Here is a 24,734-nt window from a genome sequence, read left to right on the forward strand (position 1 = left end):
AAACTCTATCATGCTATGATCACTCTTGCCTAGAGGATCCTTTACGGTGAGGTCATTAATTAATCTTGTCTCATTACACATTCCCATAGCTAAAATAGCCTGCTCCCTGGTTGGTTCCAGAATGTATTGTTCGAAGAAACTGTCTCAACTACATTTGATGAAGTCATCCTCCAGGCTACCTTTGCCAATTTGATTTGTCCAACCAATATGAAGATTAAAATTGCCCGTGATTACTGCAGTACCTTTCTTACAAGCCCCCATTATTTCTTGATTTATACTCTGTCTTGCAGTGTAGCTAATGTGTAGCCTATAAACTACTCCCACCAGTGACTTCTTTCCTTTGCTGTTTCTTATCTCCACCCAAACTGATTCTACATCTTGATTTTCTGAGCCAAGATTATTTCTCACGACTGTACTGATCACATCCTTTGGTAACCTTCTCCTTTTCCTTTCTTCCTATCCTTCTGAAATGTCAAATACCCTTGAATATTCAGTTCCTAGCCTTGGTCATCTTGCAACCATGGGCTGGAATTTATATTTCCGCTACACGATAACAATGGCAGTCAACCCACGTAGGCAGCATGCCGTGGAGCTGCTGTGATATTAACAGCGGCGGCTCATTTAAATAGCCAGGGCGGACCCCCCACCCCGATGATGTGGAGTGGGCAGGCTGCCCATCCCGGGCAATGGCGTCAGCTGTCTTTGCGCAGGCGCTGACAGCATTTTTAAAGGGCTTCGAGCCCTGCATTTCGATTTAAATATTTAAAGATAGATTGATTTTTTTAAAATTAAATAAATTGAACCTGACCCTCTCCCACCACCCCCCCAATAACCATAGAATTGCTTGCCCTCTCCTGGAGCATATCAACATTACAAAGGAGGAGGTGTTGGAGGTATTGAAGCACATTAAGGTGGATAGATTCCCAGGGCCTGACCATGTGTATCCTAGGATGCTATGGGAAGCAAAGGAGGAGATTGCTGGGGTCCTGGCAGAGATTTTTGTATCATCGTTAGCCACAGGTGAGGTACCGGAAGACTGGAGGATAGCTAATGTTGTGCCTTTATTTAAGAAGGGCAGCAGGGATAAGCCAAGGAACTACAGGCCAGTGAGCCTTACATCAGTGATGGGAAAGTCATGGGAAGGGATTCTGAGAGACAGGTTTTATATGCATTTGGAAAGGCGAGGTCTGATTAGGGATAGTCAGCATGGCTTTGTGTGTGGGAAATCATGTCTCACGAATTTGATTGAGTTTTTCGAGGAGGTGACCAAGAGGATTGATGAGGGCAGGGCGATAGACGTTGTCTACATGGACTTTAGCAAGGCCTTTGACAAGGTCCCGCATGGTAGGCTGGTCCAGAAGGTTCGAACACATGGGGTCCAGGGTGAGCTAGCAAATTGGATACAAAATTGGCTTGATGATAGGAGGCAGAAGGTGGTAGTGGAGGGTTGTTTTTCAGATTGGAGGCCAGTGACCAGTGGTGTGCCGCAGGGATCGGTGCAGGGCCCTCTGTTGTTTGTCATATATATTAATGACTTGGATGTGAATGGAGGGGGCATGATTAGTAAGTTTGCAGATGACACCAAAATTGGTGGTATAGTGGACAGTGAAGAAGGTTGTCTAAGGTTACAACAGGATATAGATCAACTGGGAAAGTGGGCAAGGGATTGGCAAATAGAATTTAACGCAGACAAGTGTGAAGTGATGCATTTTAGGAAGTAAAACCAGGGCAGAACATATACAGTGAATGGCAAGGCCCTGGGGAGTATTGAGTACAAGAGTTGTGACGTCATGTTACAGTTGCACGTAACGTTGGTTAGGCAGTTCTGGTTGCCGCACTACAGGAAAGATGTGATTAAGCTAGAGAGGGTGCAGAAAAGATTCACAAGGATGTTGCCTGGTTTGGAGGGCTTGAGTTATAAAGAGAGATTGGATAGGCTGGGTCTGTTTTCCCTGGAGTGAAGGAGGCTGAGAGGGGACATGATTGAGGTATATAAAATTATGAGAGGCATAGATAGGGTAGATAGCCAGAGTCTGTTTCCCATGGAAGGGGTGACTAAAACCAGAGGGCATAGATATAAGGTGAGAGGGAGGAGGTTTAAAGGGGATTAAAGGGGTAAATTTTTCACACAAAGAATAGTGGGTATCTGGAATGAGCTGCCTGAGGAGGTGATGTAGACAGGAACAGTAGCAACATTGAAGAGGCATCTGGCAGGTACTTGAATGAGCAAGGCATAGAGGGATATGGAATTAATGCAGGCAGGTGGGATTAGTATAGATAGGCATTATGGTCGGCATGGACACAGTGGGCTGAACAAAGAACAAAACAGCACAGGAACAGGCCATTCGGCCCTCCAAGCCTGCGCCGTTCTTGATGCCGGTCTAAACTAAAACCTTCTGCATTTCCGGGGTCCGTATCCCTCTATTCCCATCCTATTCATGGATTTGTCAAGATGCCTCTTAAACGTCGCTATCGTACCTGCTTCCACCACCTCCCCCGGCAGCAGGTTCCAGGCACTCACCACCCTCTGTGTAAAGAACTTGCCTCGCACATCCCCTCTAAACTTTGCCCCTCGCACCTTAAACCTATGTCCCCTAGTAACTGACTCTTCCACCCTGGGAAAAAGCTTCTGACTATCCACTCTGTCCATGCCACTCATAACTTTGTAAACCTCTATCATTCCGCCCCTCCACTTCTGTCGTTCCAGTGAAAACAATCCGAGTTTATCCAACCTCTCCTCATAGCTAATGCCCTCCAGACCAGGCAACATCCTGGTAAACCTCTTCTGTACCCTCTCCAAAGCCTCCACGTCCTTCTGGTAGTTTGGCGACCAGAATTGTACGCAATATTCCAAGTGTGGCCGAACTAAGGTTCTGTACAGCTGCAGCATGACTTGCCAATTTTTATACTCTATGCCCCGACCGATGAAGGCAAGTATGCCGTATGCCTTCTTGACTACCTTATCCACCTGCGTTGCCACTTTCAGTGCCTGCGGACCTGTACGCCCAGATCTCTCTGCCTGTCAATACTCCTAAGGGTTCTGCCATTTACTGTATACTTCCCACCTGTATTAGACCTTCCAAAATGCATTCCCTCACATTTTTCCAAATTAAACTCCATCTGCCATTTCTCCGCCGGAGTCTCCAACCGACCTATATCCTGCTGTATCCTCTGACAATCATCATCACCAACTTTTGTGTCGTCCGCAAACTTACTAATCAGACCAGCTACATTTTCCTCCAAATCATTTATATATACACTACAGACAGCAATGGTCCCAGCACTGATCCCTGCGGAACACCACTAATCACAGCCCTCCACTCAGAAAAGCACCCTTCCACTGCTACCCTCTGTCTTCTATGACCGAGCCAGTTCTGTATCCATCTTGCCAGCTCCCCTCTGATCCCGTGTGACTTCACTTTTTGTACCAGTCTGCCATGAGGGACCTTGTCAAAGGCTTTACTGAAGTCCAGATAGACAACATCCACTGCCCTTCCTTCATCAACCATCTTTGTCACTTCCTTAAAAAACTCAATCAAGTTAGTGAGACACGGCCTCCCCGTCACAAAACCATGCTGCCTCTCGCTAACAAGTTCATTTGTTTCCAAATGGGAGTAAATCCTGAAACGAAGAATCCTCTCCAATAATTTCCCTACCACTGACGTAAGGCTCACCGGCCTGTAATTTCCTGGATTATCCTTGCTACCCTTCTTAAACAACGGAACAACATTGGCTATTCTCCAGTCCTCTGGGACCTCACCTGTAGTCAATGAGGATGCAAAGATTTCTGTCAAGGCCCCAGCAATTTCCTCCCTTGCCTCCCTCAGTATTCTGGGGTAGATCCCGTCAGGCCCTGGGGACTTATCTACCTTAATGCTTTGCAAGACGCCCAACACCTCCTCCTTTTTGATAACGACATGACCCAGACTATCTACACTCCCTTCCCTAGACTCATCATCCACCAAGTCCTTCTCTTTGGTGAAAACTGATGCAAAGTACTCATTTAGTACCTCGCCCATTTCCTTTGGCTCCACACATAGACCCCCTCCTCTGTCCTTGAGTGAGTCAACCCTTTCCCTGGTTACCCTCTTGCTCTTTATATACGTATAAAAAGCCTTGGGATTCTCCTTAATCCTGTTTGCCAATGACTTTTCATGACCCCTTTTAGCCCTCCTGACTCCTTGCTTAAGTTCCTCCCTATTTTCTTCATATTCCTCAAGGACTTCATCTGTTCCCAGCCTTCTAGCCCTTACGAATGCTTCCTTTTTCTTTTTGACGAGGTTCACAATATCCCCCGTTATCCAAGGTTCCTGAAACTTGCCAAACGTATCCTTCTTCCTCACAGGAACTTGCCGATCCTGGATTCCAATCAACTGATGTTTGAAGGACTCCCACATGTCACATGTTGATTTACCCTCAAAAGGCCGCCCCCAATGTTAATTCTTCAGTTCCTGCCTAATATTGTTATAATTAGCCTTCCCCAAATTTAGCACCTTCACCTGGGGACTATTCTTATCCTTATCCACAAGTACCTTAAAACATACGGAATTATGGTCACTGCAGTACCTTAAAACTTACGAAGGGGCTGTTTCTTTGCTGCACGACTCTGTGACTCCCCCCAAAAAACACTTATCTTGTGCACCTGACCTACCCCCCCTGCAAAAAGTGCATAAAGTTTACACTATAACCTTTCCCACCATCCCCTACACCAATGAAATGACTTGGATGCTGCTCCCTGCCACCGCACAGAGAAACGTACCTGCTCCCCCCTCCCCACCCAAATGGGGATCCAAAGGCCCGGGGGTGCCAGCCACCGGCACCAATATCGCACTGGGACAGACGGCGGGAGCGAGAAGGTATTTAATTTGTTTATTTAAATATTTAAATTGGGCTCCCGTTGCTGAGCGGCAGGGGCCTGCCATGAGGTCTTGCTGCTGCCAGCAATATCAGGCTGGGACTTCCCGGCATCGAGGTCTGTGGCAGGCCTCTCCCAGAGGCATTTTCCATCCCCCTCCCACCACAACCCCCAAGGTGGGGGGGGGGGCTCTGTAAAATTGGCCCCCACATCTCGATAATGGCTGTCATATATTTATTTCTATTTGTCTCATTAATTCATCCATCTTGTTCTGAATGCTACGTGCATGCAGATAAAGAATTCTGTCTTTTTACCATCTTCCCTACTCTGACCTTATTTACTGGTGCACTCTTATGTTTGCACACTGTCTTTTCCTGTCACACTCTGGTTATCATTACCGCTATTGCTACCCCGCACTATTGCCTTGCCCTTTTTCTTTAACTTCCCAAATCTCCCCTCACATGAACCCTCCCAATATTTAGTTTAAAGTTCTCTCTACAGCCCTAGTTATACAATTCACGTAAGGGCTGTACCAAAGGTACAGCTCCCTTTTTTCCCCAGTACTGGTGTCAGTGCCCCATGAATTGAAACCCATTTCTCCTATACCTATATTTGAGCCACGCATTCAACCCTCGGATCTTATTTATCCGAATGCCAATTTTCTTGTGGCTCAGGTAGTTAGAAATTAATTAGAAATCTTCCATGTGGAACTTTGTCAAGAACTTACTGAACGTTTAAATAAAGTGTATCATAGAACAGAGAACGGTACAGCACAGTACAGGCCCTTCGGCCCACGATGTTGTGCCGAACCTTTAACCTACTCTAAGATCAAACTACCTACATACCCTTCATTCTACTATCATCCATGTACCTATCCAAGAGTTGCTTAAATGTCCCTAATGTATCTGCTTCTACTACCACCGCTGGCAGCGCATTCCACGCACCCACCACTCTCTGTGTAAAGAACCTACCTCTGACATCTCCCCGAAACCTTCCTCCAATCACCTTAAAATTATGCCCCCTGGTTATCGCCCTTTCTGCCCTGGGAAAAAGTCTCTGGCTATCCACTCTATCTATGCCTCTCATCATCTTGTACCCCTCTATCAAGTCACCTCTCATCCTTCTTCGTTCCAATGAGAAAAGCCCCAGCACCCTCAACCTTTCTTCGTAAGACATGCCCTCCAGTCCAGGCAGCATCCTGGTAAATCTCCTCTGCACCCTCTCTAAAGCTTCCGCATCTTTCCTATAATGAGGCGACCAGAACTGAACACAATACTCCAAGTGTGGTCTAACCAGGGCTTGATAGAGCTGTAGCATAACCTCGCGGCACTTAAACTCAATCCCCCTGTTAATGAAAGCCAACACACCATACGCCTTCTTAACAACCCTATCAACTTGGGTGGCAACTTTGAGGGATCTGTGGACATGGACCCCAAGATCTCTCTGTTCCTCCACACTACCAAGAATCCTGTCTTTAAGCCTGTATTCTGCATTCAAATTCGACCTTCCAAAATGAATCACTTCACACTTTTCCAGGTTGAACTCCGTCTGCCACTTCTCAGCCCAGTTCTGCATCCTGTCAATGTCCCGTTGCAACCTACAACAGCCTTCCACACTATCCACAACTCCATCAACCTTCGTGTCATCGGCAAACTTGCTAACCCAGCCTTCCACTTCCTCATCCAAGTCATTTATAAAAATCACAAAGAGCAGAGGTCCCAGAACAGATCCCTGCGGAACACCACTGGTCACCGAGCTCCAGGCTGAATACTTTCCATCTACTACCACCCTCTGACTTCTGTGGGCCAGCCAATTCTGTATCCAGACAGTCAACTTTCCCTGTATCCCATGCCTCCTTACTTTCTGAATGAGCCTACCATGGGGAACCTGATCAAACGCCTTGCTAAAATCCATATACACCACATCCACTGCTCTTCCTTCATCAATGTGTTTTGTCACATCTTCAAAGAATTCAATAAGGCTTGTGAGGCATGACCTGCCCCTCACAAAGCCATGCTGACTGTCTCTAATCAAACTATGCTTTTCCAAATAATCATAAATCCTGTCTCTCAGAATCCTCTCCAATAATTTGCCCACTATCGACATAAGACTGACTGGTCTATAATTCCCAGGGAAATCCCTATTCCCTTTCTTGAACAAGGGAATAACATTTGCCACCCTCCAATCATCTGGTACTACTCCAGTGGACAGTGAGGACGCAAAGATCATCGCCAAAGCCGCGGCAATCTCTTCCCTCGATTCCCTTAATATCCTTGGGTATATCCCGTCTGGCCCCGGGGACTTATCTGTCCTCATGTCTTTCAAAATTTCCAGCACATCCTCCCTCTTAACATCAACCTGTTCGAGCATATCAGCCTGTTTCACGCTGTCCTCACAAACGACCAGGTCCCTCTCACGAGTGAATACTGAAGCAAAGTATTCATTTAGGACCTCCCCTACCTCCTCCGACTCCAGGCACAAGTTCCCTCCACTATCCCTGATCAGTCCTACCCTCACTCTGGCCATCCTCTTGTTCCTCACATAAGTGTAGAATGCCTTGGGATTTTCCTTAATCCTACCCGCCAAGACTTTTTCATGTCCCCTTCTAGCTCTCCTAAGTCCATTCTTCAGTTCCTTCCTGGCTACCTTGTAACCCTCTGGAGCCCTGTCTGATCCTTGCTTCCTCAACCTTAAGTAAGCTTCCTGCTTCCTCTTGACTAGCTGTTCCACATCTCGTCATCCAAGGTTCCTCCACCCTACCATCCCTTCCTTGCCTCATCGGGACAAACCTATCCAGCAGTCGCAGCAAGTGCTCCCTGAACAACCTCCACATTTCTGTCATGGATTTCCCTGAGAACATCTGTTCCCAATTTATGCTCCCCAGTTCCTGCCTAATAGCATTGTAATTCCCCCTCCACCAATTAAATATTTTCCCATCCGGTCCTGTCCCTCTCCATGACTATAGTAATGGTCAGGGAGATGTGATCACTATCACCGAAATGCTCTCCCACCGAGATATCTGCCACCTGGCCTGGTTCGTTGCCAAGCACCAAATCCAACATAGCCTCCCCTCTAGTCGGCCTATCTGCACATTGAGTCAGGAAACCTTCCTGGACACACCTGACAAAAACTGCTCCATCCAAACTATTTGCACTAAGGAGGTTCCAATCAATATAAGGGAAGTTGAAGTCACCCATGACAACAACCCTGTTACTTCTGCACCTTTCCAAAATCTGCCTCCCAATCTGTTCCTCCGTGTCTCTGTTGCTATTGGGGGGTCTATAGAAAACTCCCAATAAAGTGACTGCTCCTTTCCTGTTTCTGACTTCCACCCATAATGACTCAGTAGACAAACCCTCCTCGACGACCTCCCTTTCTGCAGCTTTGATACTATCCCTGATTAGCAATGCCACTCCCCCACCTCTTTTACCTCCCTCCCTATTCCTTTTGAAACATCTGAACCCCGGAACATCCAACATCCATTCCTGCCCCTGTGATATCCAAGACTCCGTAATGGCCACAACATCGTAGCTCCAAGTACTGATCCATGCTCTAAGTTCATCACCCTTATTCCTGACACTTCTTGCGTTAAAATAGACACACTTCAACCCATCATACTGGCTGCAACTTTGTCCTGTCAACTGTCTAACCTTCCTCACAGACTCTCTGCACTCTGTATCTGCCTGTCCAACAGCTACCCCAACCACTGATCCATAGCTCCGGTTCCCATCCCCCTGCCAAACTAGTTTAAACCCTCCCAAAGAGCTCTAACAAACCTCCCGCCCAGGATATTGGTGCCCCTCCAGTTCAGATGCAACCCGTCCTTCTTGTACAGGTCCCACCTTCCCCAGAAGGTATCCCAATGATCCACATAACTGAAACCCTCCCTCCTACACCAGTTCTGTAGCCACGTGTTCAGCTGCACTCGCTCTCTGTTTCTAGCCTCACTAGCACGTGGCACCGGTATCAATCCTGAGATTACTACTCTGCTCGTCCTGCCTTTTAGCTTCCAACCTAACTCCCTATATTCGCTTTTCAGGTCCTCATCCCTTTTCCTTGCTATGTCATTGGTACCGATGTGTACCACGACTTCTGGCTGCTCCCCCTCCCCTTAAGAATCTGGTTTTATTGTGTAACGTCCTCGCAGAGCTTGAGGAGGTTTCTCACGAAGGATTCTATCAGCACCCCGTGGGCTGTTACCTAAATTGTAGTTCCAGTGTACAGGATGTTGAGAGTATTGAGGTCAGGGATATGGTTCCAAGGACGCAAGAGGGCACTGGCAAGCAAGAACCTGGTTTAAAGAGTGTCTACTTCAACGCCAGGAGCATCCTGAATAAGGTGGGTGAGCTTGCAGCATGGGTTGGTACCTGGGATCTCGATGTAGTGGCCATTTCGGAGCCATGGGTAGAGCAGGGACAGGAATGGATGTTGCAGGTTCCGGAATTTAGATGTTTCAGTAAGAACAGAGAAGATGGTAAAAGAGGGGGGGGGTGTGGCATTGTTAATCAAGGAGAGTATTACAGCGACAGAAAGGACGTTTGAGGACTCGTCTACTGAGGTAGTATGGGCCGAGGATAGAAACAGGAGAGGTGAGGTCACCCTGTTGGGAGTCTTTTATAGACCTCCAAATAGTTCCAGAGATGTAGAGGAAAGGATAGCGAAGATGATTCTCGACAGGGGCGAGAGTAACAGGGTAGTTGTTATGGGGGACTTTAACTTTCCAAATATCGACTGGAAATACTATAGTTCGAGTACTTTAGATGGGTCAGTTTTTGTCCAGTGTGTGCAGGAGGGTTTTCTGACACAGTATGTAGACAGGCCAACCAGGGGCAATGCCACATTGGATTTGGTACTGGGTAATGAACCCGGCCAGGTGTTAGATTTAGATGTAGGTGAGCACTTTGGTGATAGTGATCACAATTCGGTTAGGTTTACCTTAGCGATGGGCAGGGACAGGTATATACCGCAGGGCAAGAATTATAGCTGGGGGAAAGGAAATTATGATGCGATTAGGCAAGATTTAGGATGCGTAGGATGGGGAAGGAAACTGCAGGGGATGGGAGCAATCGAAATGTGGAGCTTATTCAAAGAGCAGCTACTGCGTGTCCTTGATAAGTATGTACCTGTCAGGCAGGGAGGAAGTTGTCGAGCGAGGGAGCCGTGGTTTACTAAAGAAGTTGAAGCGCTTGTCAAGAGGAAGAAGAAGGCTTATGTTAGGATGAGACGTGAAGGCTCAGTTAGGGCGCTTGAGAGTTACAAGCTAGCCAGGAAGGATCTAAAGGGAGAGCTAAGAAGAGCAAGGAGAGGACACGAGAAGTCATTGGCGGATAGGATCAGGGAAAACCCTAAGGCTTTCTATAGGTATATTAGGAATAAAAGAATGACTAGAGTTAGATTAGGGCCAATCAAGGATAGTAGTGGGAAGTTGTGTGTGGAATCAGAGGAGGTAGGGGAAGTGTTAAATGAATATTTTGCGTCAGTATTTACAGTAGAGAAAGAAAATGTTGTCGAGGAGAATACTGAGATTCAGGCTACTAGGCTAGATGGGATTGAGGTTCACAAGGAGGAGGTGTTAGCAATTTTGCAAAGTGTGAAAATAGATAGGTCCCCTGGGCCAGATGGGATTTATCCTAGGATTCTCTGGGAAGACAGGGAGGAGATTGCAGAGCCTTTGTCCTTGATCTTTATGTCGTCATTGTCGACAGGAATAGTGCCGGAAGACTGGAGGATAGCAAATGTTGTCCCCTTGTTCAAGAAGGGGAGTAGAGACAGCCCTGGTAATTATAGACCTGTGAGCCTTACTTCGGTTGTGGGTAAAATGTTGGAAAAGGTTATAAGAGACAGGATTTATAATCATCTAGAAAAGAATAAGTTCATTAGCGATAGTCAGCACGATTTTGTGACGGGTAGGTCGTGCCTCACAAACCTTATTGAGTTTTTCGAGAAGCTGACCAAACAGGTGGATGAGGGTAAAGCAGTGGATGTGGTGTATATGGATTTCAGTAAGGCGTTTGATAAGGTTTCCCATGGTAGGCTATTGCAGAAAATACGGAAGTATGGGGTTGAAGGTGATTTAGAGCTTTGGATCAGAAATTGGCTAGCTGAAAGAAGACAGAGGGTGGTGGTTGATGGCAAATGTTCATCCTGGAGTTTAGTTACTAGTGGTGTACCGCAAGGATCTGTTTTGGGGCCACCGCTGTTTGTCATTTTTCTAAATGACCTTGAAGAGGGTGTAGAAGGGTGGGTTAGTAAATTTGCGGATGACACTAAGGTCGGTGGAGTTGTGGATAGTGCCGAAGGATGTTGTCGGGTACAGAGGGACATAGATAGGCTGCAGAGCTGGGCTGAGAGATGGCAAATGGAGTTTAATGCGGAAAAGTGCGAGGTGATTCACTTTGGAAGGAGTAACAGGAATGCAGAGTACTGGGCTAATGGGAAGATTCTTGGTAGTGCAGATGAACAGAGAGATCTTGGTGTCCAGGTACATAAATCCCTGGAAGTTGCCACCCAGGTTAATAGCGCTGTTAAGAAGGCATATGGTGTGTTAGCTTTTATTAGTAGGGGGATCGGGTTTCGGAGCCACGATGTCATGATGCAGCTGTACAAAACTCTGGTGAGACCGCACCTGGAGTATTGCGTGCAGTTCTGGTCACCGCATTATAGGAAGGATGTGGATGCTATGGAAAGGGTGCAGAGGAGATTTACTAGGATGTTGCCTGGTATGGAGGGAAGGTCTTACGAGGAAAGGCTGAGGGACTTGAGGTTGTTTTCGTTGGAGAGAAGGAGGAGGAGAGGTGACTTAATAGAGACATATAAGATAATCAGAGGGTTAGATAGGGTGGATAGTGAGAGTCTTTTTCCTCGGATGGTGATGGCAAACATGAGGGGACATAGCTTTAAGTTGAGGGGTGATAGATATAGGACAGATGTGAGAGGTAGTTTCTTTACTCAGAGAGTAGTAGGGGCGTGGAACGCCCTGCCTGCAACAGTAGTAGACTCGCCAACTTTAAGGGCATTTAAGTGGTCATTGGATAGACATATGGATGAAAATGGAATAGTGTAGGCCAGATGGTTTCACAGGTCGGCGCAACATCGAGGGCCGAAGGGCCTGTACTGCGCTGTAATATTCTAATAATAAAAAAATGTGAATACCAATCAGGGCTGGGGACAGATGCAGTGCAGGTTTAGCAATATTCATTTAATGATCCAGTTTAGTTCATGATCTGATGGTGTGTGCTGTTTGAGAACAGTCTTGCTGTTGGACTTCTGTTGAATGCAAACGTGAGAGGAGGTTTGAAGAGTTTGTATTCTTGCAGGATGTGTCACTCAGCTTTGGCTGTGTCCATTTCCTACCTCAATGTTCAGTAACCAGGACTGCAAGTTTGCCACTGCTTCCTCTCCGAGAGCCAGGTTCCATACCACCAAATAGAGGGCTTTATCAGTGAAGAAGCACTGATTGACTGTTGACATTTTGGCAGCACCTCCAACATCCCACACATTAAACACAACAGAATCCACCTATAAAATGGAGAGTAAAAACAAACAAAATTACACTTAGAGTCAGTCTGTAATTTAATAAATTAGCTGCGGGCAGGGGTAGTGAGGGAGTGGGATGAATTTTTCAGAGAGTTGACACAGGTACAATGGGCCAAATGGCCTACTACTGTATGATTCAAACTTTCTATTGAAGAATGTTCTTCTAAGGAATCAAGTGTGGTTCCTGGTTGGGAGCACTGTATTGGGGAATGTACCTTAGAAGTTGGCCCTGGACATGGCTGAGGGAGCAGAATGTTTTAAATGGTTCGATACGTTAGTATTTTTACAAAGTGAAAACTATTCCCTCTTTCTCCTGCCATTGCACATTTTCGAAAGTTGATATTTTGGACAAAACGCTACAGTAATGGGGCCAATGTTAACCCTATCCGACTGGTGGAAACTGGCAGGGGAGATGGGAAAGGGATGCAGTAAAAATGAGCAGGTTATTCATGCACTCAGATCCCGACCATTAATGATACAAACCTGCAGGGTTCTGCAGGTGGATGAGGAGGCTGCCTCGAGCAGGCTGAGGACTCATAAAATTTATGAAAATTCAAGTCCTATGACGTAATAGGACCCTGATGGACCTTTAACGGAGGCCTGAGTGGGGGAACCACTGCAGCTCGCCTACTCGGCAGAAGCTGATCAACAGATAGAAAAGATCCTTCATGCAAGTCTCGAACTTTCCTCCCTGGGGACAGGTGGAACAGGAGTGTTCCTTTGGGACCCCTAAGGAAAGTCGCGACCTCACCTGGTGTGGATTCCCCTCCCCACTCCTCCCATGAGACCCTCCTGAAACTCCTTCTCACCACTTAACAGGAAGCCAGCAGGCGGTTGTCAACTGCCTGATCTTCATCCATTAGCAGCCATCATGCACTCCCCATACCCATCCCTGGTGAGAAGTGGGCGGAAGGTGTTTAAATGAGATAAAATCACCCTGATCTCCTGCTGCTTCTGCTGGGCAAGAAATCAATTCACCACAAACCCGCTCTGCATTAAAACCAGCTGCAAAATATTATAAATCCCTGATTAGGTCCCAGCTGGAGAAGTGGGTTCAATACAGGGGTCCACACTATAAGAAGGCTATCAAGGCCTTATATGTTCTATGTTCTAAAAGGTGCACAGCAGATTTACTAGAATGGTTCTAGGATGCCTTATTTAATGAAGGTGCTCACAATCATGAATGGCTTTTATAGAGTAAACAAGGAGAAAGTGTTTCCAGTAGTTGATAACCAGAGAACATAGATTTAAGGTGATTGGCAAAAGAACCAGAGGGAAGGAGGGGCAAATTATTTTTTACACAGCAAGTTCCAGTGATTTGGAATGTACTGCCTGAAAGGGCATCGGACACTGAAAATAGAGGTCAAATTGGACTATACATCGTGCCGATATTTAGAGCAAATATCAATGGAATACAGATAAACAGCTGGTTTCACATCAGCTTTGGTTTTCCATGTGGAATCTTCCTATTTTCAGTATTGAGAGGGAGGGGAAGTTATTTAGTTTTTGGTCTCAGAAGGCATCAATTGAGTCATAGAGTTATACAGCACAGAAACAGGCCCTTCGGCCCACCGTGTCTGCGCCGGCCATCAAGCCTATCTATTCTAATCCCATTTTCCAGCACTTGGCCCATAGCCTTGTATGCTATGGCATTTCAAGTGCTCATCTAAATACTTCTTAAATGTTGTGAGGGTTCCTGCCTCTACCACCTCTTCAGGCAGTGTGTTCCAGATCCCAAACACCCTCTGGGTGAAAACATTTTTCCTCAAATCCCCTCTAAACCTCCTGCCCCTTACCTTAAATCTATACCCCCTGGTTATTGACCCCACCGCTAAGGGAAAATGTTTCTTCCTATCTACCCTATCAATGCCCCTCATTATTTTGCATACCTCAATCAGGTCCCCCCCTCAGCCTTCACTGCTCTAAGAAAAACAACCCTAGCCCATCCTGTCTCTCTTCATAGCTGAAATGCTCCAACCCAGGCAATATCCTGATGAACCTCCTCTGCACCATCTCCAGTGCAATCACATCTTTCCTATAATGTGGTGACCAGAACTGTACACAGTACTCCAGCTGTGGCCTAACTCGCATTTTATACAGCTCCATCATAACATCCGTGCTCATATATTCTATGCCTCAGCTAATGAAGACAAGCATCCCATATGCCTTCCTAACCACCTTATCTACCTATGCTGCTGCCTCCAGTGATCTATGGACAAGTACACCAAGGTCCCTCTGACCCTCTGTACTTCCTGGGGTCCCACCATCCATTGTATATTCCCTTGCCTTGTTAGTCCTCCTAAAATACATCACCTCACACTTCTCAGGATTAAACTCCATTTTCCACTGCTCCGCCCATCTTACCAACCTACCTACATCATCCTATAATCTAAGGCTATCCTCCTCACTATTTACAACCCCACCAATTTTCATGTCATCTGCGAACTTACTGGTCATACCTCCTATATTCACGTCTAAATCATTAATGTACACTACACACTGCAAGGGTCCCAGCACCGATCCTGTGGTACACCACTGTTCACAGGCTTCTAATCGCAAAAACAACCCTCGACCATCACCCTCTGCCTCCTGCCACTAAGCCAATTTTGGATCCAATTTGCCAAATTACCCTCATTCCCATGGGCTCTTACCATCTTGACCAATCTCCCATGCGGGACCTTATCAAAAGCCTTACTGAAGTCCATGTAGACGACATCAACTTCATTACCCTCATCTACACCCTAGTCACCTCCTTGGAAAATTCAATCAAATTTGTTAGACATGATGTCCTCCTGACAAAGCCATGCTGACTATCCTTGATTAATCCCTGCCTCTCCAAGTGAAGATTAAAAACACTGGCCCTCAGAATTTTTTCCAATAGTTTCCCCACCACTGATGTTGGACTCACTGGCCTGTAATTATCTGGTTTATCCCTACTACCCTTCTTGAATAATGGGACCACATTCGCTATTCTCCAGTGCTCCGGCACTTCTCCTGTGGCCAGTGAGGATTTGAAAATTCGTGTCAGAGTCCCTGGAATCTCCTCCCTTGCCTCACATAGCAGCCTAGGATACATCCCATCTGGGCCTGGGGATTTATCCACTTTTAATTCCGCTAAAACCGCTAATACCTCCTCCATTTCAATGCTAATTTGTTCAAGTATATCACAATCCCTCTCCCTGATCTCTACACCGTCCTTCTCCATAGTGAACACAGATGAAAAGTAATCATTTAAAACCTCACCTACTTCCTCCAGCTCCACACAGATTACCACTTTGGTCCTTAATGGGCCCTACTCTCTCCCTGATTATCCTCTTGCCCTTAATATACTTATAAAACGCCTTGGGATTTTCCTTTATCTTGCCCGCAAGTGTTTTTTCATGCTCCCACTTCGCTCTTCTAATTAGCTTTTTAAGTACCCCCCTACACTTTCTATATTTCTCTAGGGCCTTCGCTGTTTTCAGCCCTCTGAACCTGCCAAAAGCCTCCTTTTTTCTCCTTATTTAATCCTCTATATCCCTCGACATCCAGGGTTCCCTGGACTTATTGGTCCTACCCTTCACCTTTACGGGAATATGTTGGCCCTGAATTCTCACTATTTCCTTTTTGACTGACTCCCACTGGACTTTCCTACAAGTAGCTGCTCCCAGTCCATTTTGGCCAGATCCTGTTTCATCATATTGAAATTGGCATTCCCCCAATTCAGTATCTTTATTTCCAGTCCATTTTTGTCCTTTTCCATAACTACCTTAAATCTTACAGAATTATGGTCACTATCCCTGAAATGCTCCCCCACTTCTACGGCTTCATTCCCAAAGATTAGGTCCAGTACCGCCCGTTCTCTTGTCGAACTTTCTACGTGCTGGCTCAAAAAGCTCTCCTGTATGCACTTTAAGAATTCCACCCCCTTTAAGTCTTTTGCACTAAGACTATCCCAGTTAATAGTGGGGAGGTTGAAATCCCCTATTATTTCTACACCTCTCTGAGATTTGCCCACATATCTGCTTCTCTATCTCTCTCCCTGACTGTTTGGAGGCCTGTAGTACACTCCCAGCCAAGTGATTGCCCCCTTTTGTTTTTAAGTTCTACTCATGTGGCCTCATTTGAGCAACATTCTAAGATATCATCCCTCCTTACAGCAGTAATTGACTTTTTGATCAATAGTGCAATGCCACCTCCTCTTTTACACCCCCTCCGCCACGCCTGAAGATTCTATATCCTGGAATATTGAGCTGCCGTTCCCTCAACCATGTCTCCGTGATCGCAATAATATCATATTCCCATGTGTTAATCAACGCCCTCAATTCATCTATGTGGCCTTGTCCAATCTACACCTTCTCCTTTGTTATCTCTTGTCCCACCCCCACCTCACTTGCTTATAACCTGTGACATTTTTAATATTTGTCTGTTCCGAAGAAGGGTCACTGACCCGAAACGTTAACTCTGCTTCTCTTTCCACAGATGTTGCCAGACCTGCTAAGTGGTTCCAGCATTTCTTGTTTTTATCCCTCAATTCATCTGTCTTACTTGTAAGACTCCTTGCATTAAAATAGATCAAGTCTGCAACAGGAGCTCAAAAGAGACTTTCCTACTAATTTTCCTCCCCCTGTGCAGATGGACATATTGGCCATTGAATTTCCTCAAGGCCTGATGTGTGTTTCTTGGAAGGGGTGGAACAGGCCTGACTAGGACTGGGGGAGGTGGGGTGCAGGTGGTTGCAAACTTTGGGTCGCCACCAAGAAGAGGAGCCAGAGGGAGCTGGGAGGGCCAGAAGCTCCATCCCCCCAACTCCTCTCCATAAATTTTCTGATGTGTCAAGGAGGTAGAGCTGTTTGTGTTGATGTAACCTGCTGGATTTTCCAAGGCTCCTATCTCCAGTCCAGCAAACAATCAGAACACTGGCTGGATATCAGAATCCAGGTTGATGCATGGGAGCAAGTGGGGCCAACAGGGTCTTGGGACGAGGGTGGAGGATCCCATATCTGGGAAGGATCCAGAATTGAGCCTTGGAGCATTATTCCCCAGGCCTTTAATAAAGGGGGCCAATTACATTAAATGCATCAGCCATCATATAAATTACAGCACAGAAACTGGTCATTTGGTTCAAGCAGTCCGTGTTGGTATTTAGCCGCCACACGAGCATTATCCTAATCTCGTGTCTATCCTGTTTCCGTATTCCTTTATCCCTCTTTCCTTCACCCACCCACCTAACTTACTAAAAGTTGACATGGGGGGTAAGCATTCTCCCTCAGCCCGTAGGTCAGGCAAGGGCTGTCCAGCGACACTCTCCTTCACTGGAATTAGTAAAATCTTGTCCTGGGTCCAGATTCTCCAATAGGATCAGGAGTGGAGCTAACAGGCTCATTGGGATTCTGTGACGCTCATAGCAACATAATGGGAATGAGCCATTGCTGATTCATTGTGCTGACTTTCAAAAATACCGACCCAAGGAACATAACACCTCAATAGTATCGGAAGACAAACTAGAGTCGAGCAACACTATTGGTACCTTAGTCTTGACTGCTGCAGGTCGTGGAAGCTCCCAGCTGGTGGTTTGGATGCTACTTTCTTTGTACATGGTGTGAGTGGGTTTTCCAGACTGCAGAGTCTCCAGCAGAGCGGATTTCCCCTGACGCGGAGGCCCAACAATGATCATTTTCAGCAGCTTACAAGGCTCAGCTTTCCGCAGCTGTGCTCTTAGAAAGGCCAGCACCGCTGTGGGTCCTGTAAAACAGTCACAAGTAGTGTGGTCACAAGAGACCATTTATCACATTACACCGCAGCTTTGATGCTTAGGTTCGCAAGACTGTTGCTGACATGATGCAGATCAGATCCTTCTCCAAGCTGCCAGCTTTGAAACTCAAATTTTCCACTGCTGATTTGTATTTAAATTTTTGAGTTCAATAATTCCCCAAACCAAACATAGTTGATAATCTCACTGGCAACAGGTGCTCTTTCATTTACAGACCTTGCACTGTGTCGATTCTGCATTTCTCAGAATTTTATTTTAAAAAATTGTCCAGCCAGCAAGATCTACAGAGTCCATTCGGGGAGAGGAGCAGAGGGTAGAGGAAGACAAATGGCATCAGAAATTGCATGGGAAGAATGATGGGGAAGTGGGGTGGCTGAATCCAGAGAGGGAGCTAGCTTCAGGGGACTCCAGTGAGCGAGCTGGGTCCAGTGAGGGGACTCCAGTGACAGCGTTGGCTTTAGTAAGGGGATTCCAATGAGGGAGCTGGGTTCAGTGAGGGAGTTGCAGCTTCGACATGCAGACTAAATGCTGCTGCTAATTAACTGAGGAGGAGTTTATGCTGCTTTTTAGGGACATCAGTCACAAACCATTTAAATAATTCTTTCAATAAACATAGAAATTGCAATAAAGGTGGTGGCAATTTGGCCCATCAAAATTGTACAGATGTTACATTTTTCAGTGGAGCTGTCTAGTGTAATGCCATTCTTCAGCTTCTTCAAATACAGACCCAACTCCCTTATAAATGGTTAGTCTCTGCCTTCTTCTAACAAAGCATTCAATATTTTAGTAACCCTTTGACCTCCTTCTAACTTCTCTCTTCATTCTTCCAGTGATAATCGTAAAAGATTTCACACCTAAAATGCCGACTGCTCTCTCTACAGATTCGGTTTTTGTTTGAGATTTTCAGTATCTGTAGCTTTGTGCTCAACGCTCCCTTGCTGCTGGTTCACCAATCAGTAGAAATAGTGCCTGGAGTTGACCATCTTGCAGAATGCCTCATTCGTTAGACTTTTTCCTCACCCCGAAAATGTTTTGCACTGCAAGTTGCCGGATGTGCAAGCTGATCATGTCACGGTAAAGGCAACTGGGCATCTGGGACCTCGATGAACAATGGGACCAACAGTTTATCCCCCTAACCAATGAGATTTAAGATTTGAGAAGGAAACAGAAATGACTAAGGAGAAGGTTGGGTCAATTAGAGTCAAATCAGGTGCAGAAAGACAAATAAAGAGAGGGCAGGAAAGATTGGTTTGAGAGAGAGAAAAGGAGGAAAAGTAAGAAAAAAATAATCGTTTAAATTTAAAAAGTAAGAACATAAACAATAGGTCATTTAGCCCTTTGAGCCTGGTCCAACATTCAATAAGATTATGGTTGACCTTCTACCTCAACTCCACCTTCTCACACTATTCTCATATTCCTCAACTCCCTTCATACCCAAAAATCTATTGACCTCTATTGAATGTACTCAACAACTTAGCATCCACAGCTCTCTGGAGTAGAGAATTCCAGACTCACAACACTTTGAGTGAAAAAAGTTCTCCTCATCTCAGTCCCAAATGGCCGACACCTTATTCTGAGACTGTGACCCCATATTCTAGATTCCCCAGCCAGGGGAAACATTTTCTTAGCATCTACCGTGTCAAGCTCCATAAGAATTTTGCGTTTTTCAATTGGATCATCTCTCATTCTTCTGAACTCCAGGGAATACAGGCCAAGTCTACTCAATCTCTCCTCATAGGACAATCCCCTTATCCCAGGAACCAATCTAGCAAACCTTTGTTACACTCCCTCGACAGTAAGTATGTCCTTCCTTAGGTATGGAGACCAAAACTGCACACAGTACACCAGGTTGGCCTCACACCAATGCCTTGTACAATTGTAGCAAGACTTTTTTACTTTTATACTTGAATCTCCTTGTAACAAAAGCTAACATACCATTTGGCTTCCTAATTGCTTGCTGTAGCTGCATGTTCACAACTACTTGCTATACTTCAACTGAGCCTTCATCAATATCTTGTACAAATTCAACACCACTTCCTATCCTTTATATTCAATGATCCTACATATAAAACCCATAATCTCCTTTGCCTTTTTATGCCCTTTTCTACCTGCACTCACATGTTTAAACATCTATGTATCTGCAGCCCCAGATCTATGTGTCTCCACCCCAGATATCTCTGTTCCTACACCCCATTAAGGGTACATTTACTTTCACTATTCTATTCTTCTTACTGGCTGTACTGGACCTGGTATTGGGGAATGAGCCAGGCCAAGTGGTCGAAGTCTCAGTAGGGAAGCATTTCGGGAACAGTGACCATAATTCCGTAAGTTTTAAGGTACTTGTAGATAAGTATAAGAGTAGTCCTCGGCTGAAGGTGCAAAATTGGGGGAAGGTTAATTATAACAATATTGGGCAGGAACTGAAGAATTTAGATTGGGGGCGGCTGTTTGAAGGTAAATCAACATCTGACACGTGAGAGTCCTTCAAACGTCAGTTGATTAGAATCCAGGACCGGCACGTTCCTGTGAGGAAGAAGGATAAGTTTGGCAAGTTTCGGGAACCTTGGATAACGAGGGACATTGTGAGCCTAGTCAAAAAGAAAAAGGAATCATTCGTAAGGGGTAGAAGACTGGGAACAGACAAAGCCCTTGAGGAATATAAAGAAAGCAGGAAGGAACTTAAGCAAGGGGTCAGGAGGGTTAAAAGGGGTCATGAAAAGTCATTGGCAAACAGGATTAAGGAGAATCCCAAGGCTTTTTATATGTATATAAAGAGCAAGAGGGTAACCAGGGAAAGGGTTGGCCCGCTCAAGGACAGAGGAGGGAATCTATTTGTGGAGCCAGAGGAAATGGGTGATGTAGTAAATGAATACTTTGCATCAGTATTCACCAAAGAGAAGGACTTGGTGGATGATGAGTCAAGGGAAGGGAGTGTAGATAGTCTGGGTCATGTCGGTATCAAAAAGGAGGTGTTGGGCGTCTTGCAAAGCATTAAGTTAGATATGTCCCCAGGGCCTGATGGGATCTACCCTAGAATACTGAGGGAGGCAAGGGAGGAAATTGCTGGGGCCTTGACAGAAATCTTTGTATCCTCATTGGCTACAGGTGAGGTCCCAGAGGACTGGAGAATAGCCAATGTTGTTCCGTTGTTTAAGAAGGGTAGCAAGGATAATCCAGGAAATTATAGACCGGTGAGCCTTACGAAAGTGGTAGGGAAATTATTAGAGAGGATTCTTCGGGACAGGATTTACTTCCATTTGGAAACAAATGAACTTATTAACGAGAGGCAGCATGGTCTTGTGAAGGGAAGGTCGTGTCTCACTAACTTGATTGAGTTTTCTGAGGAAGTGACAAAGATGATTGATGAAGGAAGGGCAGTGGATGTTGTCCATATGGACTTCAGTAAAGCCTTTGACAAGGTCCCTCATGGCAGACTGGTACAAAAAGGTGAAGTCACACGGGATCAGAGGTGAGCTGGCAAGATGGATACAGACCTGGCTCGGTCATAGAAGACAGAGGGTAGCAGTGGAAGGGTGCTTTTCTGAATGGAGGGCTGTGACTAGTGGTGTTCCGCAGGGATCAGTGCTGGGACCTTTGCTGTTTGTATTATATATAAATGATTTGGAGGAAAATGTAGCTGGTCTGATTAGTAAGTTTGCGGACGACACAAAGATTGGTGGAGTTGCGGATAGTGATGAGGATTGTCAGAGGATACAGCAGGATATAGATCGGTTGGAGACTTGGGCGGAGAAATGGCAGATGGAGTTTAATCCGGACAAATGTAACATAATGCATTTTGGAAGATCTAATACAGGTGGGAAGTATACAGTAAATGGCAGAACCCTTAGGAGTATTAACAGGCAGAGAGATCTGGGTGTACAGGTCCACAGGTCACTGAAAGTGGCAACGCAAGTGGATAAGGTAGCCAAGAAGGCATACGGCATGCTTGCCTTCATCGGTCGGGGCATAGAGTATGAAAATTGGCAAGTCATGTTGCAGCTGTACAGAACTTTAGTTAGGCCACACTTAGAATATTGCGTGCAATTCTGGTCACCACACTACCAGAAGGACGTGGAGGCTTTGGAGAGGGTACAGAAGAGGTTTACCAGGATGTTGCCTGGTCTGGAGGGCATTAGCTATGAGGAGAGGTTGGATAAACTCGGATTGTTTTCACTGGAATGACGGAGGTGGAGGGGCAACATGATAGAGGTTTACAAAGTTATGAGTGGCATGGACAGAGTGGATAGTCAGAAGCTTTTTCCCAGGGTGGAAGAGTCAGTTACTAGGGGACATAGGTTTAAGGTGCGAGGGGCAAAGTTTAGACAGAATGTGCGAGGCAAGTTCTTTACACAGAGGGTGGTGAGTGCCTGGAACTTGCTGCCGGGGGAGGTGGTGGAAGCAGGTACGATAGCGACGTTTAAGAGGCATCTTGACAAATACATGAATAGAATGGGAATAGAGGGATACGGACCCCGGAAGTGCAGAAGGTTTTAGTTTAGACAGGCATCAAGATCGGCGCAGGCTTGGAGGGCCTAATGGCCTGTTTCTGTGCTGTACTGTTCTTTGTTCTTGCTGAAATGTATTACTTTACATTACCCTACATTGAAAATTGCGCATTTCACTTCATTATTTAAGAAATGTAGACCAGTCAGCATAACGTCTGTCGTCAGGAAATTGCTACAGCCAAAAACTAAGAATAGGGTGACTGAACACCTTGAAAATTTTCAGTTGATCAGAGAGAGCCAGCATGGATTTGTAAACTAACGCTTTGTCTTTCACCACACCATTAACATACCATTTGCCTTTGCTCCATGACCTTCTGGTCAGTTATTCTCTGTGACCTTGTCCTATCAACACCTCTTTTGTTGTCTCTTGCCCCACCCCCGCTTTAGTTGCTAAAAACCTATCACATTTCTGGCTCTGCCCGTTCTGATGAAGGGTCACTGACCTGAAATGTCAACTCTGCTTCTCTCCCTGCAGATGCTGCCAGACCTGCTGTGTATTTCCAGCATTTCTTGTTTTTATTTCGGATTTGTAAAGGGTAAGTAATGCCCGACAAACCTGACTGGATTTTTTGAGAGGTGACTAAAATAGTCCACAGGAGTATGTCTATGGATGTTATTTATATGGACTTCCAGAAAGCATTCAATAAAGTGATTCATAAGAGACTGTGAGCTAAAGTTGAAGCTCATAGAATTAGGGCAAATTATTGATCTGGTTCGAAAATTGGCTGAGTGGCAGGAGACAGAGAGTAGGAACGATGAGCAGAAAGCTGACAGGAGTATAGAAATTGGAGGGGTGAAATCAAAAAGGAAATTAGGAAAGCAAAGAGAGGACAGGAAAGCATATTGGCAAGCAAAATCAAAGTGAACCCAAAGATGTTTTATCAATACATTAAGAGTCAGAGGATAACGAAGGACAGAGTAGGACCCATTAAAGACCAAAAAGGTAACCTATTTGTAGGGGCGGAAGATGTCGATCTGGTTCTTAATGAATACTTTGTTTCTGTCTTCACAAAAGAGGGGAACAATGCAGATATTGTAGTTAAGGAGGAGGAGTGTGAAGTATTGGATGGGATAAACATACGGATAGAGGAAGTATTAATGGGATTAGCACCCTTGAAAATTGATAAATCACCAGGGCCAGATGAAATGTACCCTAGGTTGTTAAAAGGAGCAAGAAAGGAAATAGCAGATGGTCTGAGCATCATTTTCCAGTCCTCACTGGATATAGGTGTGGTGCCGAAGGATTGGAGAACTGCTAACTCCCTCTGTTTAAAAAGGGAGTACAGGATAGACTGAACATCACAGAATCGTTACAGTGGAGGAGACCATTTGGCCCATCGTGTCCGCACTGGCTCTCTGAAACAGCAACTCCCTCAGTTCCATTCCCCTGCCTTCTCCCCATAACCCTACACATGCTTGCTTTCTAACTCCCTTTTGAATGCTTCAATTGAACCTGCCTCCACCACACTCTCAGGCAGCGCATTCCAGACCTTAAGCACATGCTGCATGAAAAAGTTTTTCCTCATGTCACTTGTGCTTCCGTTACCAAATACCTTAAATCTGTGCCATCTCGTTCTCAATCCTTTCACGAGTGGAAACAGTTTCTATCTACTCTGTCCAGACCCCTCATGATTTTGCATACCTCTATCAAATCACCTCCCAGCCTTCTCTTCTCCAAAGAAAACAGTCCTAACTTCTCTAATCTATCTTCATTACTGAAAATCCTCATCCCTGGAGCCATTCGCGTGAATCTTTTCTGTATTCTCTCCAATGTCCTCACGTCTTTCCTCAAGAGCGGCGCCCTGGATTGGATGCAAATTCCAGCTGAGGCCGAACTAGTGTCTTATACAGGTTCAAAATAACTTCCTTGCTCTTGTACTCTCAGCCCCTCTTAATAAAGCTCAGGATACTGTATGCTTTATGAACCGCTCTATCAACCTCTCCTGCCACTTTCAATGACTTATGCACATATACACCTCGGTCCCTCTGCTCCTGCACCCCTTTTAGAATTGTACCCTTTATTCCATATTGTCTCTCCACATTCTTCCTACCAAAATGAATCACTTCACATTTCTCTGCATTGAAC

At 45.6% G+C, this 24,734-nt stretch overlaps 1 protein-coding gene across 5 annotated transcripts in view; it reads right to left on the minus strand.

The window, feature by feature from the left end:
- Nucleotides 1-24,734, minus strand: part of lrrk1 (leucine-rich repeat kinase 1) — a 269,006-nt gene that overhangs the window by 103,606 nt on the left and 140,666 nt on the right. For all 5 annotated transcript variants that reach the window (XM_068017674.1, XM_068017673.1, XM_068017671.1 and 2 more), the window contains 2 exons: nt 17,901-18,115; nt 12,209-12,373 (listed from right to left, as the gene is read on the minus strand). In XM_068017674.1, the coding sequence (XP_067873775.1) occupies nt 12,209-12,373; nt 17,901-18,115 (380 nt within the window). The remainder of the gene's footprint in view (nt 1-12,208; nt 12,374-17,900; nt 18,116-24,734) is intronic.

Source organism: Heterodontus francisci, chromosome 38, assembly GCF_036365525.1.
Source record: "Heterodontus francisci isolate sHetFra1 chromosome 38, sHetFra1.hap1, whole genome shotgun sequence".
Classification (NCBI taxonomy): domain Eukaryota; kingdom Metazoa; phylum Chordata; class Chondrichthyes; order Heterodontiformes; family Heterodontidae; genus Heterodontus; species Heterodontus francisci.